We start from the raw sequence: 25,234 nt of genomic DNA on the forward strand, positions 1-25,234 counted from the left end.
CCCTGACAAATACCTGAGATGACCAACTTACCAAGAAAAGCACTTATCTGGGGATCATGGCTTGGGAGGTTCCAATCCAGGATCAATTGGCCTGTTGCTCTTGTGCCTGTGGTAGTAGGATAGACCACTTCACTCATCTTGTAGACAAAGAGGAAAAGAAAGAAAGAGGAAGGGGCTGGGGTCTCACTGCCCTCCCCATTAAAGGTATCTCTCCAATGACTTTAAGCCATCCCCCTCATTAGATCCCAACTCTTAATGGTTCCATGGCCCTCCAATAACATCATGGTTTAAAAATAAGGCTAAGCCTTAAACACATTGCCCTTTGGGGACAATCCAAATCCCAAATCCCAGTAATTAACTGAATGCTCCCCCGAGAAGAAGAGACAGGATGGTTGAGTGGGCACGCTTTTTGCACCATCATAAAGTTAAATAATTCTAAGTCAAAAGACCATAAACTGGGACAGGCTGTGTAAACCGGGTGTCAGTGTGATTCTTGCTTTTTGTTTGTTTGTTTGTTTGTTTGTTTTTTGTTTTGTTTTTGGTTTGTTTTTTGAGACAGGGTTTCTCTGTGTAGCCCTGGCTGTTCTAGAACTCACTCTGTAGACCAGGCTGACCTCAAACTCAGAAATCTGCTTGCCTCTGCCTCCCTAGTGCTGGGATTAAAGGTGTGTGCCACCACTGCCTGGCTCTCTTTGTTTTTTAAAAGTACTGTCTGTGACAGCTGAGCTGGAATGGAACAGACCACTGAGATGCAAGAGGTCAGAGTTGGGAATGATGGCAACCATTAACCCAAGTGAAAACAGCAACAACAGCAATGCCCACAGTGGTGCTCACAGAGATGCCCACTGTGCCTTACTGTGGGGTACCAGCAGGAAGGGGTGTGGAGGAGACACACATTTCTCTTTATCCTCTATGCTACGGTGCATCACTGAGTGGCAGGTGGGTCAACATAGACACTAGGGACATCTCACTACTAAGACTCCCTAACCAAAGTCCCTGGCAGGACTCTGGGGTGGGGATAAAAAAGTCCTCTGTATGTGGGTAGGGTGGCTGGAAACACTGAAAGTTCCTCCAGGCGGGAAGTTAGGCACGGTGGCTGTGGCTACAGCAGGTCATTAAAGGCCTTCTCCATGGTTCCTCATGGTGCGGCCCCAATGACACAAGAAAGTCCTTGGGTTTCCAAAACGGCTTTATTGGCATGACAGATGATGGTTGAATCTGGATGCGCACCCCTGTGAAACTGAGCATACCTGAGTTAAATATGGAGGCAGAAAGGGAGGAGGGACTGGGGAAGAATGCTTAATTGGCTCCGCCCTCTGGCCTTCAGGCATCTCATTAGTATGTAAATCTCTCTAGGGCCTGAGGCCTATAGTCACGCCCTCTACCTATGCTCTTTGGGCGGGGCCTGGATTCTGGGAGCGAGGCGGAATAGATGCCTGTCCCTTACAGGCAATGGACACCTGTTGGGTCTCCGGGCTTTCCAGCCAGCGCTTCAACCAAAACCAAGACCCCTTTACACCTGTACTTAACTCTTTCCAGAGATGACTGTGCCATGCTTCAGTCCCAAAGACTGGGTAGAGGGCCACCTTCCACGTTGTCTGCCCTATCAGCCTTTGTAATTGTCTATGGTAGCCCTGAAGAGTCACACTTAGGCTTTTAATCTGAAGCTGAACTTCTCAAATCTATACAAACAAATGGGGAAAGAACACTAAAATGTTAACTCAGTTTATCTAGATTAGGGCTGTCCAATAGGAATTTAATCTGTGTCACCCCAGAAATCATAACCTTTTCATAGCTACCTTAAAGACAGGGTGAGGAGGGGATAAAAGTAACTCTAATATTGTACTTATTTACTCCCAAACATAATCTCAGCCATGCAATAATAGTATGATGTTATAGAGGACTTTTAAGAATGGATTGTGATTTGCAGCATGTGTGTGTGTGTGTGTGTGTGTGTGTGTGTGTGTGTGTGTGTATTGTGTGCCACAGCCTGAGTGTGATAGGACAGCTTGTGGGAATCAGTTCTCTCCTTCCACCATGTGGGTCCTGGGAGTTGAACCCAGGCTATCAGGCTTGGTGGTAAGTGCCTTTACCTGTTGAGGCATCTGGCCAGCTCCCCTCCCCCATCCATTTGTAGTAGATTGTCAAAGTTCAGTGTGTCATTTATCCTTATAGAACCTGAAGTCATATTAACCACATCTCAGATAGATGCTCACAAACAAGAGGCTGGTGGCTACCTCATCACATAGCACAGTACTAGGTTTTATAGAGCCTTAAAACTCATGCCTTAGTCTTTCTTTTTTTTTTTTTTTTTTTTTTTTTTTTTTTTGAGACAGGGTTTCTCTGTGTGGCCCTGGCTGTCCTGGAACTCACTCTGTAGACCAGGCTGGCCTCAAACTCAGAAATCCGCCTGCCTCTGCCTCCCAAGTGCTAGGATTAAAGGCGTGCGCCACCACCGCCCGGCACCTTAGTCTTTCTACACATGTGTTTTACATCTTATTTAAAAATCTGTACGCTACAGGTTCTGTCATATGTTTTGTTTATTTTCTACTTTATTTTAGTGAAATTTCCTACGGAAAATTCCAGCTAGGTGTGGTAAGTGCTATGAGCCTTTAATACAAGTGAGATCCTATCGCCAGAACTCAATCACTAAATCAACTCAGCCTTCTCTGTAGTGGCCTCTGAAAGGAAAAAAGCTATTTTCAGTTTAGTGAGTGAGCCCTGACATCATTAAACTGGAAAATTTACACTTGGTCTAGCCTGGGATGCTCAGGGAAGCAGTCAGTGCTGCTATAGGCAAGGGCTGGGGCCACTCTTAAAAGATGCTCACAGGACTTCACTCAGACACATGCAGCCCTTTCTCAGCAACTCTAAATATTGCTCAAGGAATAAATGTGACTCTAAGTCTCAGATTTCTGAAAGTGAGAAACTCTAGGAAGCTGGCCAGTTAGTTCGGCTCTGCCCCCAAAGAGGTTAGGGCTTTTTATTGTTCTTTGACATGGTAAAAATAAATAAATAAAAATAAAACAATGTTTATTCATTCCCAGTCCTGGGCTTCTAGTGGGTATTTGCAGGTCATTGAGCTAGCGGGCTGGCAGGCTGGCTGATGGGGTGAAAACACCTACCTCAAGAGGGTAGCAGAAATTTTACTTTAACTGTCACCCTTCAGGACTCCAGGATGCCCTCCCCTTGACCTCTCTGCAACCCCACCTGGCACATTCTGCCCCTGGACACATAGGGCATCCAACAAGAACAGCGTGCTGATCTCTAAGACTAAGTGCAGAGACAGCATTTTATGAGCTTTTGCCTCTGGAAGATGCATATAAAAGCCAGACAGTCCACAGATGAACTTGGAAGTGGTCCCTAAGCCTGGTTTCTGGGGCAGCTGAGGCCAGAAGACTCAGACAACCTACATTCATCATTAAGACCAACATCAGGTGGAAAAGAACTGCTCAGAGCCAAGGATCTGAGTAGGCAGGATTCATCCAGAACCATCTGGACAGACAGCACCAGCAGACACAATACTGCTGATTTCTGTGCCCACTGGAAAAGTCCTTTTTGTCTGAGGCAATGCTTTCCCCGGTTCCAGGGATGCTCTGTCCATTTCCTAAGGAGATGTTCCATTTTGTGCAGCTGCGGTCTGGTACTTAAGATGCTAAATGTTTTAAAGATGAAATTCCCGAAAGGCCTCCAAGGCTGGTGAGTAAACTTAGGACCTGGAGCATCATATGCTATGTGCTCCGCCCAACAAACCCCGGGAACAGCGCCTCTTCTCCAATTGTGATAGCTGTATGAAATGCATACAACTATAAAGTGCTAGAGTTGGAAGGGAGACAGAAATCCAGCCTACTTTTTCCACTTAATGGCAGAGAAACTGAGGCTGAGGAAAAGAGAAGGAATGGCCACAGGCCGCAGAGCCAATTCAAAATCAAAGACTCCTCTCCCAATCCTCTGCCTCCCTCCCCCACTCCCCACAGTAGTTATCCACTTTGAGGAGGTGGGAAATAAGGAGATATGGGGAGGCAAAGGAGCTGCCGTGAATGTTTTAACGGGTTTCAACTTTACCTCATGGTTCCCTGACATCTCTTTCCTGGAGACTTTGACCTAGAGTTTTTGCTTTCAGTGCTTTCTAGAGAGGGAACGCACAGACATGACAGAAGTCTTCGAGAGCCGAGAGCCTTCCACCGGGAGAGTGAGCAATGGGCGAGTGCAGCTGGCTGCAGAGGAGCCTGTAAGGCTCGGGAAGCCCCCAAAGGGGACCCCACTCGAGTCACAGGATGGCGCGCACCCAAAGGACACACGGAAGACCAACTTGCTGCAAGAACACGAGGTAGTTTAATGGCGGAACGTTCCGGGCCGACACGTGTCTCAATGTGGGAAACAGGGGCATCGACCTTGTGGCTCCAGGGTTTAGGGTTTATATAAGCTCGGGGTGGGGAAAAGGAGAAACTTTCGCGCGGGTGCACACGATTGGTTGTTTTCCAATTTTTGAACATCTGGCCAAACCGGTCCATGGGGGCGGGGAGCAGTTCCTGCAGGCAGATGTTTATCTCTTATCTTCATTCCTGGGATGCCTCGGTAGCCCATTGTCCTGTAACTCTGCATTCTTTGTTTACGGATTAACTGGCCTCTGGTTGGCAAACCAGAGGGGCAACTTTAGCTACTCAGGCTAGGGAAAAAGAATCTATAATTCATGGGACCCATAAAATTTTCTTTTATTTTCCCTCTCCCTCTCCTGAATAATTTTAACCTTAAAATATCTAGCCTAGGCTCTAAAAATCGTTTTCTACCTTATCAGGATCTTCCTGTGGTTGGCACTGTAGTCTCAACACCATTAATTGGACAGCATCAACTCTATTTTTGACGATGGTCATAACTCTATTTATCACACATGGGCCGAAAATCAAAATTAAGCAAATTATCATCACCGGTCCAGCTAAGGCAGAAAACAAGGTAGTCATCTAGGGAGATCGTGAGAACCAGGACTCGAACCAGCCCTGTTGGGCATCTCGATCTTTTTGTCTCTTATCTAGTCTTTCTCTAAGCCTCTGCATCGAGTCTCTGACTACTCCAGTACGGTCAGCATAAAAGCAACACTCTTCTTTAAGGGCTGCACACAGTCCACTATTTTTTAAAAACAACAAATCGAGCCCTTGTCTGTTTTGGAGCACTACTTCTGATAGCGATGATAAAGATTTTTCTAAGTTGGAAACAGATTTTTCTAGTATTTTTAGGTCTTCATCAATAGCAGTACTGAGAGCATTAAGGCCTTGCTGGCCGGTGGCCAGTGCGGCAGCTCCTGTTCCTATGCCAGCAGTAATGCCTGCACCCAGTAAGATGGCTAAGGTGAGGGAAACTGGCTCTCTCTTGTATATCTTTGGCCTAATATCGAATTTATCTTCGAAACTACCCACAGCATGATAATAAATTCTGGGTACCAGCTGCACAAGCACACAAAAGTCTGTAGTTGGTTCGAATACACTTGTAGACACACAAGGGGTGAGTCCTGTACTGCAAGCCCACCATCGGTTGGGCCCTGGTACCAAATAATAGGTGATAGATGTTTTAGGACGAGAGACTGTCTGATTACACAGATGTCTGTGGGAGGCAGGTGGGGTACCTAGGCAGAGTCCTGAACCTGACCCCGATACTTCAGTTAGAGTTAGTTTTCTCTCAGTTCCCCAAGTGCAGGAGTGATGGGAAGTGGTGTTATTAAAGGCACCGTTCATGGCGATTCCCTCATAGTATGGGGGTGTTATTGCTAAACATAGCCAGCAAGATTCAGTAGAGTCTGGGCTTGTATTATTTAGAGCGTGGAAGGCTCCAACGACCAAATTAAATAGTCTCTGTCCTGTCGAAGGATCGGGTGGTGTGGTCAAGATCTTGGGGCCTTGTGAGGGGGTAAAATAATAAGGACCAGCAGTCACTGGCGCAGGTTGCACTGGTGTTTGAGTAAGGGACTTTGGAGGGGGCCCCTGAGCAAGAAGGACTTTGTTAGGTCCCATAGGTGTTGGAGAGGGGGTTTCTAGGGTCAACTTAATTTTAAAAATTAACCCAGGGTCTTTTCCAGCAGCATCTATACGCAATCCCCAGTTGTTTCCCTTAAGCCAACTTCGATGGTCTCGTTTCCCTGCATTAGTGAATCTTATAACTATGGGGTTGCAGTAGCTGTTTTTACAGGCTCCATTGGGACTATTTTCAAATCCGCACCCATTCTCAGGATATTTAGAACTATCTCTCTCTCTCCTTGGTTGGACTTATCATAGCTGCTGTTCCTCTTTACCGTAATCAAGTCCCATGTGGAAGTAGGATTCCAGTAGGCCTCACCGGTAGTTTCACATCCCCATGTAGCGCAATAAAAATCAGAGGTCCCCACACACTTGTGTCGGAGCTTCCGATTGTGGCCCTGACCAGGGCAAACATAAAATCCTGAGGACCGGAGATTAGCCCAGTAGAATTGTCCTGAGCACCCAAGTGTGTCTCCTATCCCGTTAGGAACACACTGTCTTTCAGCGGGTGGTTTAGTTAGGTCTGTGTGGTCTGGAAGATCCCAGGTAAGCAATCCGGCTGCTAACTTACAGATATCAGGCGTAAGATCTGGCCACCAAGTCCATGGAGGATGTATAGCAGTAATTGACCACACAACGTTTTCTTCTTCATTAATCACCTCCCAGGTTTGTCGCATCGGGGCATGGGGGTTGCTGTCCTGACTCAGGGTTGCATTTACGACATAAACGCAACTTAAGAGGATTATTAGTCTTTTTCAAAAACCACTCATCTGGACTAGTTTCAGGAGGGGCCCTTTTGACATGTGAAGCATGAACCCAGGTGGGGATCCCTTCCACCTTAATGGCGGTTGGAGTTGTCAACAGTACCAGGTAGGGTCCTTTCCAGCGCGGCTCGAGATTTCCCGCCCGGTGTCTCCGTACCAGGACAGCGTCTCCAATCTCAAACTGATGGGGAACTGCAGGGTCTCCGGCGGTGTAAGTGTCTTTCAGCTGTTCCCAAATATCTCTCCTGATCGTCTCAAGGGCCTTTAAATGGGCTAAAAGGTGGGTGGAAGGTATAAAATTATTGTCATCAGGGCGTGTCACACTATCTAGGGTTTCAAACAGAGGCGGAGGTGCACCAAAGAGTATCTCAAAGGGTGTTAGTCCCAAAGGTCCGGGTGTGTTCCGGACCCGGAACAGGGTTAGGGAGAGAAGGGCTGTCCAGTCAATCCCACCGGTCTCAATCGATAATTTCGTAAGGGTCTCTTTAATAGTTCTATTCATTCTTTCTACCTGTCCTGAGCTCTGGGGTCGGTAAGCACAATGTAACTTCCAATTTATCCCCAGTTGTCTGGCCAGTCCCTGACTTACCTGGGCGACGAAGGCAGGCCCATTGTCTGACCCAATTACCTTAGGTACTCCAAATCGGGGAAGGATGTCTTCCAGTATCTTCTTGGCCACTACATTTGCTGTTTCTTTCTTAGTGGGAAATGTTTCAACCCACCCTGAGAAAACATCTACGAAAACTAGAAGATATTTGTTGCCGTATCGGGCAGGTTTGACTTCTGTGAAATCGACCTCCCAATAAGTTCCAGGTCGATCTCCCCGTAGGCGCTTTCCCCCACTATGCCTGCTGGATCCGGCATTAGTGAGGGCACACGCCCTGCAGTTTCTTACCAGATCTTCGGCTGTCTTTTGGAGCCTAGGAATGTGGTAAGGGGATTTGTTGGATAGTTCTATCATTTTTCTGGCCCCCAGGTGGGTGAGGCGGTGCATACTGGTCAGGTATTCTAGCCCCTCTTCTTCTGTGAGGACTCTCTTTTCCAGGGCCCTCTCATTCTGGCAGGACCCCACTTTGGCTATAAGAGTCATTGGTCCTTGTGCCGCCTCTTTAGCCATCTGATCTGCCATCTGGTTTCCCTTTTCAATAGGGCCAGTCCCCTTCTGGTGTCCTGGGCAGTGGATGATTGCCACCTTTCGTGGCAAGTGGATAGCCTCTAGTAAATCAAGAATCTCCTTTTTATTTTTAATGTCTCTGCCAGCAGACGTCAGCAACCCACGCTGTCTGTAAATTGCCCCATGAACATGGGCTGTTGCAAAAGCGTATCGGCTATCAGTATAAATGTTTACAGACTTCCCTTCTGCCAGTTTTAGGGCTTGGATCAGAGCAATAAGTTCTGCTTTTTGCGCCGAAGTTCCTTCCGGCAGGCTGCTAGCCCAAATGACAGTCCTTCCATCTACTACCGCTGCCCCAGCCCTTCGCTTACCTTCTTTCACGAAGCTACTTCTGTCGGTGAACCAGGTCTCCGCCCCAGGCCACGGCTGGTCGGTCAAATCTGACCGGGTCCCTGCTTCTTCAGCCAGTATCTCCTCACACTGATGTACTGGGGTCTCATCGGCTTCAGGTAGCAGGGTAGCGGGGTTGAGGACGGCAGGTGGAGCAAAAGTCACTCGCTCTGTTAGTAACAAGCTCTGGTAATGGGTGATTCTAGCGTTGGTTATCCAGCGGTCTGGCGGTTGTCTGATGATGTTTTCGAGGGCATGGGGGGCCACAACTGTCACTTTCTGGCCCAGAGTTAGCTTATCAGCATCTTTTATCAGTGTGGCTGTTGCAGCTATCGCTTGCAGGCAAGAGGGCCATCAGCTAGCCACAGGATCTAGTTTTTTTGACAGATAAGCCACCGGACGCTTCCAAGGTCCTAGAGCTTGGGTGAGGACCCCTCTGGCAACCCCCTTTCTCTCATCAATATATAGGGTAAAAGGCTTGCTTAAATCTGGCAGTGCTAGGGCAGGGGCCTGTAGCAGTGTCTTTTTAAGAGTTTCGAAAGCCACCTGGCGTTCTTTTGTCCAGATGAACTTCCCTTTTTCTTTTGTCAAGGGATATAATGGGGCTGCCAAAGTGGCGAATCCTGGAATCCAAAGCCTACAAAATCCCGCGGTCCCCAGGAATTCCCTTACCTGGCGAGGGGTGGTTGGGGTTGGGATTTGTGTGACTGTCCGTTTTCTGGCTTCTGTGAGCCACCACTGTCCATTTTTTAGGGTATATCCCAAGTATGTCACCTCAGTTCGACATAGCTGTGCTTTCTTAGCAGAGACCCGATACCCCAACTCACCTAACTCAGCCAGGATCTTCTGAGTCCCCAGTTCGCAATCTTCTCGGGTCTCTGTGGCCAGCAAAATGTCATCAATATAAATGATAAGAGTCACCTGCGGGTTATTAGCGCGGAAGGGGGCAAGGTCCCGGTATAGAGCTTCATCGAACAGTGTTGGGGAGTTTTTGAATCCTTGGGGTAACCTTGTCCACGTGAGTTGTCCGGTTCTCCCACTCTCAGGATCCCGCCACTCGAAAGCAAACAGGGGCTGGCTGTTTGGATGTAACCTCAGACAGAAGAAGGCATCTTTTAAATCTAAGACGGTATACCAGGTTCGAGTGGGTGGCAATGTACTGAGCAAGTTGTAGGGGTTGGGCACTGTAGGGTGGACATCTTGTATCCTCTTGTTGACTTCCCTAAGATCCTGTACCGGACGATAGTCGTTTGTCCCCGTGTTTTTTTTACTGGCAATAAGGGGGTGTTCCAAGGGGACCTGCAAGGGACTAAAATCCCCTGTTCTAACAGTCTCTTAATGTGGGGGTGTATGCCCTCTCTGGCTTCCTTGCTCATGGGGTACTGTCGGACCCCAATGGGGGTGGCTCCAGACTTGAGCTCAATCACCACAGGGGGGGCCTGTCTAGCCATTCCCGTGCCCCCTGTCTCAGCCCACGCCTGAGGAAATTGAAGTAACCATTCCTGAAGCTCCTCGGGGGGGCTTCTCTCTCTCTTGGTATAGCCGGTATTCTTCTTCTAGCTGAAGGGACAATATTAACGTTTGGGGTGTCTCAGTTTCCCATGACAGTTCCGGTCCAGAGGGGGCAAATTTTATCTGGGCCTTTAATTTGGTTAACAAGTCTCTGCCCAGTAAGGGCGTAGGGCACTCTGGTATTACTAAAAATGAGTGGGATACCTGGTTTCTTCCAAGATCCACTGTACGAGAAGTAGTCCACGGATACGGTTTTTGTCCTGTAGCCCCAATCACCAGCGTCTTTTTATCTTGTATCTTTCCCAGAGGTTTTTTAAGCACAGAATATTCTGCTCCCGTGTCCACCAAGAAATCTATAGGGGTCCCCTCTATTTTCAGAGTTACCCTAGGCTCGGAGAGGGGAACCGAACCCTGACTTCCCTAATCTTCATTATCTAAGGACAGCACTTTGGTCTCTTTTTTTTTAGGACACTCTCGGGCCCAATGGCCCTTCTCTTTGCAGTATGCACACTGATCTCTCTCTAGTAACAGCTGGTCTCTTTTGGGTCTCCTTGGCCCCTGCCTTCTGCCGTCACCCAGGTTCCCTGTCTGTCTAGCCCTACCAGTTCCCTGACGCCTTCCTTCTCCTACCACTGCGGCCAGTATCCTTGTTAGATTCTCTTCTTGTCTCTTTTCCCTTCTATCTTCATCCTCAGCCCTTTCTTTCTTTTCTCTCTCCTGTTTCTCTTTCTCTGTCTCTCTCTTATGATACACTTTCTCAGCCTCCTTCACCACATCTCTGATAGTATAATCTTGCAATCCCTCAATATGCTGTAACCTCCTTTTAATGTCCGGGGCGGACTGCCCAATGAAAGCCATGATTACAGAAGCTCGCTGCCCCTCTGACATAGGGTCAAAAGGAGTGTACCTACGGTAAGCCTCCATGAGCCTCTCTAGGAACACAGAGGGGGGTTCATTCGCTCCTTGCATAACCTCTCTTACCTTTGCCAAATTGGTGGGTTTTCTCGCTGCACCCCTGAGACCAGCCACGAGAGCCCGGCGGTAAATGGACAGCCATTCCCTACCTGTTGCCGTGTGGTAATCCCACGGAGGACGGGTCAAGGGAAACCCCTCGTCTATAGCAGCCTGAGTGGCGGGGCGTCCTTGATTATCTCGGATATTTTTCCGAGCCTCAAGGAGAATCCTCTCCCTCTCTTCGGTAGTGAACAGTGTCTGTAGGAGCTGCTGACAGTCATCCCACGTGGGTTGGTGGGAAAACATCAGGGACTCTATCAGGCCTGTGAGTCCTGCAGGATTTTCTGGAAAAGGGGGATGGTTAACTTTCCAATTATAGAGATCAGAGGAGGAAAAAGGCCAATACTGCAGGAGCTGCAGCTCGTTCTCGCCAGTTGGGAGCGGCCCAACGGCCCTAAGGGGCAGCGCCACGGTGGAGTCAGGTCCTACAGGAGTGGCTCCACGTCGGCTCCTAGTACCTGCTGAGGGCCCCCCTGTGGCCCCCGAGGCTGGGGCCAGTTCGGGGACTGAGGGCAGGGGTGCAGGTTGGGGAGCTGAGGGGTAAGGTGGGGGCAGGGGAGTGGGCCATTCAGGGGGTTCTTCTACATCAGGGTATATCTTTGAGACGGACACCGGCGGGGTGCTGGGCTCGCCTTCTTCATTCTGACGTGGTTTCGGTCTTCCTTCTGTGGAGCCCTCTCGCACAGCCAAGACCTGGGAGCTTGGTTGGCGAGGTGGGAGGAAAGGCTCGACCCACGGGGGTGGATAACGAGCCAAGTTTTCCCACACGGTGATGTATGGTTGATGATCTGGATGCGACCCTGATCCTTCCTGAAAAACAACTTCCTTAACTTCATTAACGGCTCTAATGGTGGGTAAATCAAAAGTCCCTCGAGGTGGCCATCCCACATTGAAAGTTGGCCACTCAGAGGTGCAAAGGGTCCGCCAAGGCCCCTTTTTTACAACTATTGACAATAAGCGTCCTCTGTCCCTAACATTCGACCAATGGTCCATAGACAAAGACAAAGGGGTTGTCACAGCCTGTCCCATCTTGTCCACCAGAAAACGCAAAATCCGGATAGGAACACAAGACCCTAGCACAAAAACAGGATAAGAACACAAAACCCTATCACAAAAACAGGATAAGAACACAAGACCCTAGCACAAAAACAAATAAGAACGCAAAATCCTATCACAAAAACAGGATAAGAACACAAACCCCTATCACCGCCAAACACACTCGCCCACGTTTAGTCTTATATAGTCAGCCAAATGCAAGTTCCGATGGGGCAGGTCCTCTTACCTTCCCCTGTAGGAGGAGTGCTTCGTCTCCTTCATTCAAAAAAATGGGCAGTCAGGCTATCCTGACTCCCTACCACTTGGGACGTCTCCCAGATTTTTCAGCCTCAGACCATTGGACCTCACGGTCTCACAACGGCAGCTGTCAGAACCTAAACCAGAGCCAGAATCCAGAATCCACACCCAAACACCGTACTCAAATACACCTCACTCACAGACACACAGACACACAGACACACAGACACACAGACACACAGACACACAGACTTAAACCCACCTCCAAGAGGTCTTCAGAGGTCCTAGGTGATCACGCAAACCCCGGACGAGCTTCCCGGCCCATGCACCAAGATGTAAGGCTCGGGAAGCCCCCAAAGGGGACCCCACTCGAGTCACAGGATGGCGCGCACCCAAAGGACACACGGAAGACCAACTTGCTGCAAGAACACGAGGTAGTTTAATGGCGGAACGTTCCGGGCCGACACGTGTCTCAATGTGGGAGACAGGGGCATCAACCTCGTGGCTCCAGGGTTTAGGGTTTATATAAGCTCGGGGTGGGGAAAAGGAGAAACTTTCGCGCGGGTGCACACGATTGGTTGTTTTCCAATTTTTGAACATCTGGCCAAACCGGTCCATGGGGGCGGGGAGCAGTTCCTGCAGGCAGATGTTTATCTCTTATCTTCATTCCTGGGATGCCTCGGTAGCCCATTGTCCTGTAACTCTGCATTCTTTGTTTACGGATTAACTGGCCTCTGGTTGGCAAACCAGAGGGGCAACTTTAGCTACTCAGGCTAGGGAAAAAGAATCTATAATTCATGGGACCCATAAAATTTTCTTTTAAGCCCAAGGCAGCAAGGCAAGCAACGTTCCTGGAGGACACAGCTCGTGGAACACAGCAGGAGTGCCATTTTAATGCAGATGTCGGATGCAGAAGGAGGTGATTGCAGGTAGAGATATATAGACTTGTGCATAATCAACACTTGTATTTGGCTAATCCGGTAAAGGAATTGAAATCAGTCTTTAGCATGTAGTTAGCTGTTTATGTGAAACCATTGTACAAGGACCGTGGGGAGTGGGGGTTGTTAGTATTCTGTCTAAACTCCACCTCCCCAGTTACCTGGCAATAGCCAGGTATGTTCCTCCCCACAGTTACCTGGCAACCGCCAGGTAGGCCTGATCCACTATAAAAGGGGCTGCTTGCCCCCTCCTCTCTCTCTTACTCTCTCTCTTACCCTCTTGCCTCTCTGTCCCCTCCCCCACCTTCCTCTGTCTCCACGTGGTCATGGCCGGCCTCTACTTCTCTTCTCTCTTATCTCTTCCACCTTCCTCTCCCCACCTTTGCCCTATCCCCTGAATGAACCTCCTCCCCCTTGGAACCGCGTGGTCTGGAGTGGTCTGTTCTGAGCTGTGGTCGGATTTCTTAAGAACTAATAGGGGTGGGAATAGACTCCCCAGGATTCAGCTCTGAAGATGCTGGTGCCTACCTTTTCTGGAACACAAAACACCCTGCCTGCTAGAATCTCCTGGCTTCCGTCACAAAAGCTTCCACCCTGTTTGTTGTCATCTCACAGACCCTGGAGAGGGAGAGCAGGCATCACCGAGCATCCAGGCTTCTATTTCTGGCACACTAGGGAACCACGACTAGTCTGGGGATTCCCCTTCCACCAGGAAGCTAGGACAGAGCTTGGTAAAGGTCAAAGTCAATTTTTGGGGGGCCCTTCAGAAAATATCAAGTGCCTACCCAGGTCAGTTAGGCGTTTCCTCACACTGGCATTTGGTTGTAAAGAAGGCTCTGTTCAAGCCCTAAATGTCAGCTTCTAGAAAACGTGGGAACAGGTGACACCCTGCGCCTGGCAGCCAGCATTCTTGAGGCTCTTCCTTGAGGGGGTATTGGCCCCCCCAAAAAAAATGTCCACTGAATTCGGAAGAATGTTTGAATTCAGTCTATGAGTTTATTGCCTTCCATTCCTCAGGGAAATCCCTAACCCCTCCCTCTGATGTAGCTTAAAGATGACTGTTTTTTAAACCCGCCAATTAGAGCTGAGCTGGATTCCCAAGCACCAGTGCCTTTCTCTGGCAGCACGTCCCATATCCATCCTGATGCCTTCTCTTCTGCCAGCTAATCCCTCCTCAGGGCTCCTGTCAGTTAATGGTCTCATCCCCTGAGGCACCATATGTTTAATGACGTCCTCTAAAGAGGCGGAATCTCCCTTAGCTGTCCTCTAAGTTTTGAAAAGAGTTTGTCTCCTTCATAATGGTGGGGGTGGGGGTGGGGGTGGGGGGGAAACACAGCTTAAGCTCTAATGCAGCCAGTGAGCTAAGGGGCCAGTCTTTCCCAGGGAAGAGAAAACAAAGGTTCTAGGCCATTGGTAGGGCCTGGAAATCCTGCTGAGCAGTGATGAGTCCCAGCCTCTGCTAACATTAAAGGAGCTCAGAATTGCCTGCTCAGTGGTTGTCCTTTGTTCTGTCTCCTGTGCTATCTGAATTGTGTTCCCCACCCCCTGCCTGCCTCAGACACCCTGAGCCAGAAATTCTGCTCCCAGAGGGCGAAAGATGGATTTGCCTCTCTAAGTCATCATAATTCACTGGAGTGATGTTGCCTTCAAGGCAACATAAATCTGTGTTATGGGGCTTATTAGAAGCTGGTATTCTAGAAGCACGAAGGCGTTTTCAGTGCAGGTTAGTTTGAGAATTCTACTTTTTTTTTTTTTTTTTTTTTTAAATATTGTCCCCTACTTGTTCTGTTCAAAGACTGGTTATTACCTAATATCATTGGGCTTTACAGTTAAAAGGCACACAGTTAGTTTTCCGCCCGGTACTTCTACATCACTGTTTCCGATTGCCCTGGATGAAATATACATGCCGTTTGAGAAGTGGCTTGCCCCCCACACCTTACATAACTGCACTGTGATTTTGGCTTTTGTTCCTCTCCAGATCTGGGGCTGAGAGCTGACAAAACAAGCCAGGCAATTCCGACTGTCTTCCTCTCAACCAAATTAACACACTCCTCAGGCATCGTTCTGAACAATGCTTCTGGATCCTGGCTGCAATTAGATTCAGCAGGGAGATTTAAAAAAAAAATCAATGCTCAGGCCCCACTCCAAATCAATTAAAATAGATTTTTGAGGCGTGGGCCTCCGGCATGGGAATTTCTATAAAGCTTCTGTGATTTTATCAATGTGCAGCCATAGATGGAAATCACTGTTTTAAACATAACCCAAATTAATGATTATAGGTTTTGCTTGCATAGGGAATGTTAATTTAATATTCGTATAAAACTTAAGATAGTCATGCTTTGAGTTCAGTAAAGCCAACAGGAAGCTAGAGTTGTGTAGGGTAACTAAGCTGCACGCAGAAAGAACAAATGTAGAGAGATTTACTCCAGGGCTGCCTGGGCTAGAAGACCTTTGGGAGTCTGAAAGCAATAAGGTAGACAATGAAATTAGAGCAAGTCAGCTGAAGCAATCTGTTTCCTATTCACCAAATTTCTAACAAAGGCAAAGCTGGTGAATACAGAGGATGACCCTGCTCCTTCTTCAGCTTCTCCATGGAGGGAGCCTAGAACTGAAGCCAGAGGTCTAACTGCTGGAAGGTGCAGACGACGAGATTAGACACAAGGGCACAGCCTCAGCCTCGGGACCACGGAAGCCTGCAGCAGCATCTTGGGATCTGCGTGACAACTGAAGAGTCCGTCTCAAGGATGCTGTCCCACACACCACCCCTCCGGATGCGTCCCTGGACTGGTCTTGTAGGCAACTGTTTATTGTCCACAACTATGTTCCAGGAAAGATACCCTGACTGCCAGGGGACTACAGCTTCCTGGTGAGGCAGAGTGTGCTTTTCTGAATTTATTTGCCAAGTCCATGTTTCCCCAAATGGCATTTCTCACAGAAAAGGTTGTAATGTACAAGTCTTAAAATATCTTTATTATTTTAAAGATGGGTGTGTGTGTGTGGATATTAGCTCCAAATGATTATATTTATAGAAAATAGTTCCAGTGCCTTTGAAAATGTAATGTTTTACATTTGTCTGGAAAATGGGCTTCTCTGAGGGATTTTGGAAAGCTGAAGTTGCTGACACATAGCTGCTGCGTGACAGTTTATAAGTGTGGTGGTCACTGGTTCTAAGCCCAGCCACACTTTTCTGGAAGGCCATGGTGGGAACAGGAAGCAATGAACCTCAGGGAAAACTGTCCTATGAGTCATGGAAAGTGGCATGTTCATGTCTATAGAGACCTTCATGTGTAGAGTGAAAAATTATAAAGGCCATTTTATGAAATATGTGTAGATTCTTTGCCTTTAGACCTGCGCAGAAAAGTGCAGATTCCAGAACGAGGAACTGAAAATAAGATTTCAGGCCTTCACTTCCCCGGAGCACATTCCGGATGGGAGAACATTACTCCCTGAATCAAGCCTCAGGCAGTAGGCCCGCCTATGGGTGGAAGAGGCCCAAGGCAGAAAGACACATTCCTGACCATAAAAAATACAAGCCATCTAGGTGGGGCTGTGACTCAGGAAGTGAGAAATATTTTGTAATGACGGTATAGGGGACAGTGACTTGGTAAGACCACATTTTTGAGAAGAATGAGTGTGCAGAGTGATTTTCACATGACTCTAGATCATTTGGGCTAGATTCCTCTGAAATGTCCCACTGTTCTTGGTTACCCCTCCCTCCCTTGGTCTTCCCAGTGCTATGTTCAAAATTTGTAAAACAACCAATCATGTGTAACCGTGCGAAAATGCAACCAATCATGTATAACTGAGCGAAAATGCCTTCCTTTCCCCACCCCATGCTATAAAAGACCCCTTAGCCCGACATTCGAGGCCAAACCTTGCTCTTGGAGCTAGAGAGCTTGTGGTTTGACCGCCGGCTAACTTCCCTAATAAAGCCTCTGCTGATTTCATCCATGTATGGTTTCTTGTGATCTTTGGGTGGTCGTGATTTCCTGAGACTTGAGGAAGGGTCTCCCGAATATGGGGGTCTTCACATGAGAAGAACTGGACAAAGGGTATGAGACAGTCTCTTGTCAGGTTCTTGTCTTCTTCCAAGAATAAAGTGGGCACACAGAAGGGTGAACAAGCAAGGAGAATTTTTATTACATTTGTTTATTTGTTTAGTGTGTGTGTATGTATGTATATATGTGTAAGTATGTATGTATATGTGTATATGTATGTGTGAGTATGTATGTGTATGTATGTATATATGTGTATGTATGTATGTATGTATGTATATGTGTATATGTATGTGTATGTATGTGTATGTATGTGTATGTATGTATATGTGTATGTGTGTATATATGTGTATGTATGTATGTATATGTGTATATGTATGTGTGAGTATGTATGTGTATGTATGTATATATGTGTATGTATGTATGTATATGTGTATATGTATGTGTGAGTATGTATGTGTATGTATGTATATATGTGTATGTGTGTATGTATGTATGTATATGTGTATATGTATGTGTATGTATGTGTATGTATGTATATATGTGTATGTATGTATGTATGTATATGTGTATATGTATGTGTGAGTATGTATGTGTATGTATGTATATGTGTATATGTGTATGTATGTATGTATGTATGTATATGTGTATATGTATGTGTGAGTATGTATGTGTATGTATGTATATGTGTATATGTGTGTGTATGTATGTATGTATGTATATGTGTATATGTATGTGTGAGTATGTATGTGTATGTATGTATATGTGTATATGTATGTGTATGTATGTGTATGTATGTATATGTGTATATGTGTATGTATGTATGTATGTATATGTGTATATGTATGTGTATGTATGTGTATGTATGTATATGTGTATATGTGTATGTATGTATGTATATGTGTATATGTATGTGTATGTATGTGTATGTATGTATATGTGTATGTGTGTATGTATGTATGTGCATACCATGGCATCCATGTGGAGGTCAAAGGACAATTTATAGGATTTAGTTCTCTCTTTCCTTGTAATCCCAGGGCTTGACCTCAGTTCAGCAACGTAGTCACATGTGCTTTTACCTGGTAACCCATTTCCTTGGCTCATGGAAGACTTTTCTATACCAGGTGAGAGTGACATTGTGGATGGAAAAATTAAAATTTAGCAGCAGGATGCCAACCAGGAGGGGTTGTCGGCAGGTGTTCCAGCCTTGAGCTCTCAGTGTACCCGAGATGCCAGCCAAAGGCAGCTTCCAAAGGAGCCCATAAAGAACAGGTCGTCCAAGAGAGTGAGAGAAACAGAAGCAGAAATGGTGGACTGATGGGCTCTCTCAGTGGGCTTGCCCAGAGGCTGGATCAAGTGTTCCTGCTGGAGTCAAGTCTGTTCAATCTTCCTCTGATGAGCAGGTCTGGCGAGTGGAAGTGAGCCTCCTGCTGAAGAGCTGGGGCTCTGGTCCAAGGGCCAGACTGATGACAGAACTGTGCCCAGGGGTTTGTATAGACCCCGATGGGATCTGATTGGCTGGGTGTATGCATGCAAATGAGATGAAAAACAAAGACCAATCAACAGAGAGCCTGCTAAACTCAGGAGAGTTCTCCATCAGACTTACTGCTCCATTCCCCTCTCCCCACTCCCTCAGTGATGCAGAGAAGTGGGAAAGGTGGAACAAGAAATGTAAAACTGTAGAGTCCTTACACTCATTCTTTTTTCTATCCCCGATTACAGTGGTGGTAGGGGTGTCTTCTACCTGTATCCTCACCCTTATCTAGCATAAGATAGCAAGACATGCCTCTTTTGGGAATAGAAATGGAATAACCTGGATGCCAGTCTTTCAATTTTGCAGTCAAATCTAGCCCTACTGTCTTTTGAAATCCCACCATCTACAGATCAAGCCAGTTCCAGTCTGGACTAACCCGGAATTGAAATCGGATGTCTCAGACTCTGCTTAGATCAGAATCATCCTAGTTCCTAGGTCAGATCTTCCTCTGTACATATTCAAGGTGATCAGATGTCACAGGAGGTGACAAGAGTCTGCTCAAACTGACAAGAGACCACGAGTTCATTTAACATAGACTCCAGTATCAGCACTGGACAGAACATCCAGCCTTACATAGAAGTGACCTTCTCCAGATCATGAATGATGAAGAAGAATGAGAGCTCAGAAGCCCAACTCCCAAATCAATATTCCTTATAGCATACATTACTGAAGACCCCTATACTCGGGAGACCCTTCCTCAAGTCTCAGGAAATCAGGACCACCCAAAGATCACAAGAAACCGTACCTGGATGCAATCAGCAGAGGCTTTATTAGGGAAGTTGGCCCACGGTCTAACCACAAGCTCTCTCTCAAGAGCAAGGTTTGGCCCCCAGTGATGGGTTAAGGGGTCTTTTAAAGAGGAAAACCACAAACCAGGGGAGTGGGGCGGGGATGAGGGGGTTGCCAAGGATACATATCATAAGAATAATAAAACATTCCAGAGAAACCCACCCTGAATGGTTTACCATGTCACTGTGTCCCACCCTGTCATTTACCAACTATTTCAGATGAACTATCTTCACCTAGGTGGCAGCATCTTTATCTGTGGTCAGGAATGTGTCTTCCTGCCTTGGGTCTCTCCCACCCATAGGTGGGCCTACTGCCTGAGGCTTGAGGAATGTAATTCATCCAGCAAGTGTCCTGGGGGGGCCTGAAATCTTATTTTCAGTTCCGAGTTCTGGGACCTGCATTTTTCTGCCCAGGTCTAAGGGCAAAGAAAGCTACACATATTTCATAAAATGGCCTTTATAATTTTTCACTCTACATTACCACTCCTGGTTGCCATAATTTAGTGAGGACTAGAGTGTACATATAATGGTCAACATATTCTTTGAGGAAGGTACTCAAGGAAGTTTGCGCTAGTCAAGGTTCTCTGAAGGAACAGAACTGACAGGATTTATTAGCTTGGCTTATAGTCCAGCCGTGGCTGACGCAAACTGAAAGAGACCAAAAATCTTGTAGTTGCTCAGTTCACAAGACTGGCTGTCTCAGCAGTTTCAATATGGCACTGAAGGTCTGGGGGATCTCTTGGAGCACTGCCTGAAGGACTCCTGGAGCACTGCCTGAAGGACTCCTGGAACACTACCTGGGGGACTCCTGGAACACTGCCTGGGGGACTCCTAGAATGCTACCTGGGGGACTCCTGGAGCACTGCCTAGGAGACTTCTAGAGCACTGCTTGTCTTCAGTCTAGGTTGGAATCCAGTAGAAGTGGTTCTAACATTGGTGAGGGAATGCCACAGCAACAGAATAGGGGAACTTGCCACTGAGGGTGAAGGCAAACAGGCAAAGGGCAAAGTTTCCTTTTTCTGTGTCCTATGAGGGCTGGCACAGAAGGTGCCATGGATATTTAGGATAAGACTGCTTGTTTCAAATGATTTGATCAAGAAGACCCCTCACAGAGTGCCCAGTGGCTTGGGTTTCAGTTGATTCCAGATGCAGTCAAGTTGACAACCACAGTTAGCTATCACAAAGCGATACCATTGTTAAGTGTGAGCAGGTGGACAATCTAAGGTTTATATTGGATGGAAGTAAACAAAGCAAAGAATCAGGGGTAGAGAGACACTCTGCTCCAGACAGTGGGGACAGCCAGCCATCCCACAGTGATGTGAGAGTCTACAAAGAACCAGAAGAGAGGCAATACTTCAAACAAAACCCATGGCCCCAAGTTTGTAGTGAAACTATTCTGAGAAAGAAGAGAGTCTGCCTGTAAACTGAATTGACCAGTCAGCTTCTTAAATGTTCTTTGTTCCAGACACAGACAAAAGCAAAGAAGAGGACTTTCAAGCCCAGAACCCCTAGCGAGAAAAAATATACTCAGTTGTTTCATTTAGCCTAATGCCAACCAGAGAGAGACCTGCAGGCCATGAAAGGCCACGGTTGTTCTACAAGGAAGGAAACTATTCTACATCAGTGAAAAGGAAACTACAACAGTGGTCATTCCCACTGTTCATTCCAGTGTCATTCCAGTGTCAGAGCAGGAGAAACGGTTTCCCAGATGCCAAGCTCGGGAACAGTTTCCAGGGACCACTGGCAGGATACGGCTGCTCTCTCCTCCCCCACCTTCAGGGAAATTATAAGAGAGGAAACTGAACAGGGCTTTTGAATAGGCTCGTTTTGTTTACCAGTGTAACCTGAGCACCTCACAAGCCCCAGGGCTTGCTGTCTGACTAGTCAGAGCAGGCTGCTCACAGCTCAAGCCTGGTTTCCCTCCAGTACAGAGTCAAAGGGAAAACAAAGTGGGTTCCGGATGTGAGGGGTTAAAGTTCAAGTGGAGGCCACAGCCCTCCATTCACTATAGAAACTAGAGTCCTGTTTAAAGGAAGAAGACTGATTATGTCAAATCAGAAGTGACCTGGGGGTCCCAGACTAGAGCACCCGGGAGAGTTCATGGAGCAAACAGCAGTCCTACCTGAGCACAGACTCTAGGCAGTAGTCGCTGCAGACCAGTATCCCCAGAGATGTCCTCCATCGAGGCTCTTCCCCCACCCCTCACAAGCAGGCAACAGGCCTACTGAAGGCATTACGGAGGGAGACCCGGATAGAAAACCATGCCTCTGGTTGCATCCTTAGGGCTGTCACAGTCCTGGGAAAGCCCTTGTACCCACACTCACTGAATATTTCTGAGACAGGCTCACACCATGCACAGAGCCCACAGGTGCTCCGAGAACCAGAGAAGCACACAGCACACAGCAGGCACAGAACACCAACCCTGCTAACAGGGTCTAACTCAGACCCTGCTAACTCAGAAACTGCTTTTCCTAGGATTCGCTGACTGCTTGGGTGGGCCCATGGGGTGACTGAACACAGACTAAGCAGGTTGTCATTTTGTATCTGTCCCCAGTTTTTTGAGCTGATAGATCCCTATTCATCTCTATACAGAACCATATTAATCACTTAAGGAGTGTCTGTCTAAAACCTTATAGTACAAGGATGGTTAGCACTACATGTACCTGGCCTTTCTCATCCCCCTTGCAAGCTGCAGTTTTTATGAGTAATTAAGCCATTTTATTGTTAGATGCTTACAACGTTCTGTTTCAGACCCCTGAAAAGGCACCTGTGAGTCTCTAGTCATTGTCCTAAACCTTGGATTCAACAGCTCATCCCGTGATGATGTCACCACCCAAACAGGAGCAATTACCCCTTTGATTGAAATTTCCCTGCTTCCTACCACCAATCAGGAGCCACCATGAGACTGAGATAATGACCATCCAAATCTCAATTTGGCTAAGACTACTTTGCCCCTCCCCCCAATCTTTTCTCTATTTAAGACTAACACTCTTGTCAGCACCCCAGATGATAGGCTGAGATTCTTGATTTCTATCTTTGGAACATGGCCATGCTGATTAAAATCTCATTAAGTGGGGGGTGGGGGTGGCTCTTAGAGCGAGTAGTGGGAGCTAATTTGTTAGACTTGGTCCATTCCCTACCCACTCCCCAACTCCCCCTACACCCAACCCTTCCACCCCCATGTTCTCCCACCCTCCTCATCCTGTACCCCCTCTGTGGCCTGGGACACTGCTTAAGTTCTCAGATAGAAACACCCTCCTCCTCATGGCCAAACAAGAGCAGCCTGTACCATGCTCTAAACTCCTCCATATTGTATAAAGCAATGTGTTTGTTTGTTTGTTTGTTTGTTTTCCAAATTGTGCCTTGCTCTGAGCGACTCCATCTTCAGGCAGTATTTTGACTGCATTGAGTATGGAGGTGACTCAGCACCTTGGTGGATATGAACAACACCATCCATCCGGTACCACCCCCAAGGCACAAGCTGATAATTACTTATTCCTGAAAGTAGAAAGGGTACCACCCTATAAATTTATTAAGATAAGTTAGGTCTATAGGGGCACTTGGTTCATTAAAAATGATATCAGAAAAACGGGGCCTGAGAATTATCAAACAATCCATACTGAGGAAAGAGTACAGCTCCCTCACCTGGACCCCATAACAGGAAGACACCTAGCATTCCACTGCCAATAGCCCAAAGGGCTTCCAGGCAGAGAACTCCTGACTGTCCCACAGCTTCTCTTGGATCAGTCCCTGAGGCTGATGCGGCCCACTCAGATTGCTGTCTGTCCACCTGTATATCCACTTCTCTGCATGTGGTCCTGTCTCTCACCTCTCTACTGCACTTGCTACAGCTCAGTGGATCTGCAGCCTGGCTATCGGCATAGGGCATGGCAGTAGCAGCACCCCTAGCCTGGGTGTGTTATCTTACTCTCACAGTCACAGCCTCTCTCTGTATTCCTTCAGCTTCTGCTACTCAGACTGCTTTTAACTCCTAGAATTCTCTTGGGACCTTTTAACCCTTTGTGGCCAGCAAGATGGCTCAACAGGTTAAGGAATTTGTTGTGCAGACAGATGTCCTGAGTTCAGCCCCACATAGTAGAAAGAAAGAACCAACTACCTCAAGTTGTCCTTTGATAGCTACATGAACTCTCACACAAGTATGCATTCAAAAATCACATACACACAATAATGCATATGTATACAAGACATACATAGACACAAAAATAAATACATACTTTTTTTTTAAGATTGGAATAAAAAGAACCTGTATATTTCCCTCAGCTGGGACAGCAGGCTACTTGGCGATTGCTGACAAAAAAAATTCCATATCTCATGAATTTATTGCTATTTACTAAATTCTGACTTTATGGACAAATCCAAGCATGTTCATCTGTGTTTCTGACAGCACACTCACAGCATCCAGGGAATGGTAGAAGAGACTAGTTCTATTCCCAACACACCCTGGGGTGAAGAGGACGCACTCACTCCACGATGCACTGTTCTGCTCCAAGGGAGTCTCCAAGCCTTTGGTGACAGCACTGCTAGTCAGCAAAACACTGTGAGCATCCGTGTGTGTGTGTGTGTGTGTGTGTGTGTGTGTGTGTGTGTGACACTGTGTGTCCTAGGTGTTGTTCGATGTGTGCGGATCATGACAGACTGCACCAGGCCAAATGATTCCAGTGAGGTTTATTCAGGAGATCAGGCAATAAGAGAGAGAGAGAGAGAGAGAGAGAGAGAGAGAGAGAGAGAGAGAGAGAGAAGAGATTGATTAGGGGGCTCTGCCTATTTATATGCATAGATGGAAGGTGAGCCAAGTGAATTCTGGGAATGTGTGGTGGTTGCCTTGGCAATGATGTGGGGGTCGCCTGGATGTGATGTCACTGGGTTTAGAGCCAGTCCTGATACCAACACTAGGCAGATCACAAAGAGGAAGGCTGACAATAGTCCCACATTCTCACAAGTGTATCCTCAGAGAAAATAAATAGTAAACCAAGAGTACATGTGTTCCAGCAATGTGAAAGATGCAAAAGGAGCATGGGAATTTCTAATGTAGCCTTGAGGGCCAAGGGGAGTCTTGTCTTCTTCCTTAGCCACAGGCTTCCTTCCTTCCTTCCTTCCTTCCTTCCTTCCTTCCTTCCTCCCTCCCTCCCTCCCTCCTTCCCTTCCTTTTTTCCTTTGTTCCTTCCTTTATTATTTTTGGTTTCTATGTGTAGCCATGGCTATCCTGGAACTCACTCTTTGGTCCAGGCTGGCCTTTACCTCCCAAGTGCTATGATTAAAGGTATGCACCACCCACTAAATGGTTTAGCCACAGGATTTAAAGTGAGTTCTTGGTCAAAAGGAAGTGAGAGGAGGTGGTGTAGTTACATTTGGATAATGGAGAGAATCTTACCATTCTTTGACCCTTCTGGTAGCTAAAGTGCTGTCACAGAAAGCCTTCTTGAAATATGTTAAAGAAGACACCTTGGCCAACAACACAGAAGGCACTGGTCCTCTGGTGACCTGAGCTGCCACACCAGCTTGTTATGTGACAGAGAAGTAAACACTTGTCTCACTTAATCTATTTTCAGTTTAATCTTGCGACAAAGTGTTATCCAACAAATAACAGCGAGGGAATAGCAGTACTTGCTGCCTCAACTCCATGTGGTCTTCCCTAGAGCACAAGAAGTTATTATCAGTTTCTGTTACAGAAACTATGGCTGGGAGAGATCATTGTCTTGCCTAAGGTATGTGGTGAAACCAGTAACTGAGACGTGAGATCTTTGTATCAACTGTTCACCACTTTATTTCATTAGATTTAGAAGCACCAAAATGAAAAAAAAAAGAAAAAAAAGAAAAAAAAAAAAAAAACAAAACAAAACAAAAAAAAAAGATTTAGAAGCAC

At 46.9% G+C, this 25,234-nt stretch overlaps 1 protein-coding gene and 1 long non-coding RNA gene across 2 annotated transcripts; one reads left to right on the plus strand and one right to left on the minus strand.

Annotated features, from left to right (window-relative positions):
• Positions 1 to 4,128: 4,128 nt before the first annotated feature.
• On the minus strand, positions 4,129 to 9,727 carry LOC143433999 (uncharacterized). Its single transcript, XM_076911169.1, has 3 exons — positions 9,668 to 9,727; positions 9,104 to 9,575; positions 4,129 to 8,446 (listed from the first exon to the last, which is right to left on the minus strand). The coding sequence occupies exons 1-3, from the start codon at positions 9,725 to 9,727 to the stop codon at positions 6,660 to 6,662; spliced, it is 2,319 nt and encodes a 772-aa protein (XP_076767284.1). The 3' UTR covers positions 4,129 to 6,659.
• A 340-nt stretch (positions 9,728 to 10,067) lies between these two features.
• Positions 10,068 to 16,980, plus strand: LOC143444041 (uncharacterized). Its single transcript, XR_013113555.1, has 3 exons — positions 10,068 to 10,700; positions 12,920 to 13,024; positions 15,575 to 16,980. It is a non-coding gene; the product is annotated as an uncharacterized LOC143444041 (long non-coding RNA).
• The last annotated feature ends 8,254 nt before the right edge of the window (positions 16,981 to 25,234 follow it).

Source organism: Arvicanthis niloticus, chromosome 12, assembly GCF_011762505.2.
Source record: "Arvicanthis niloticus isolate mArvNil1 chromosome 12, mArvNil1.pat.X, whole genome shotgun sequence".
NCBI lineage: Eukaryota > Metazoa > Chordata > Mammalia > Rodentia > Muridae > Arvicanthis > Arvicanthis niloticus.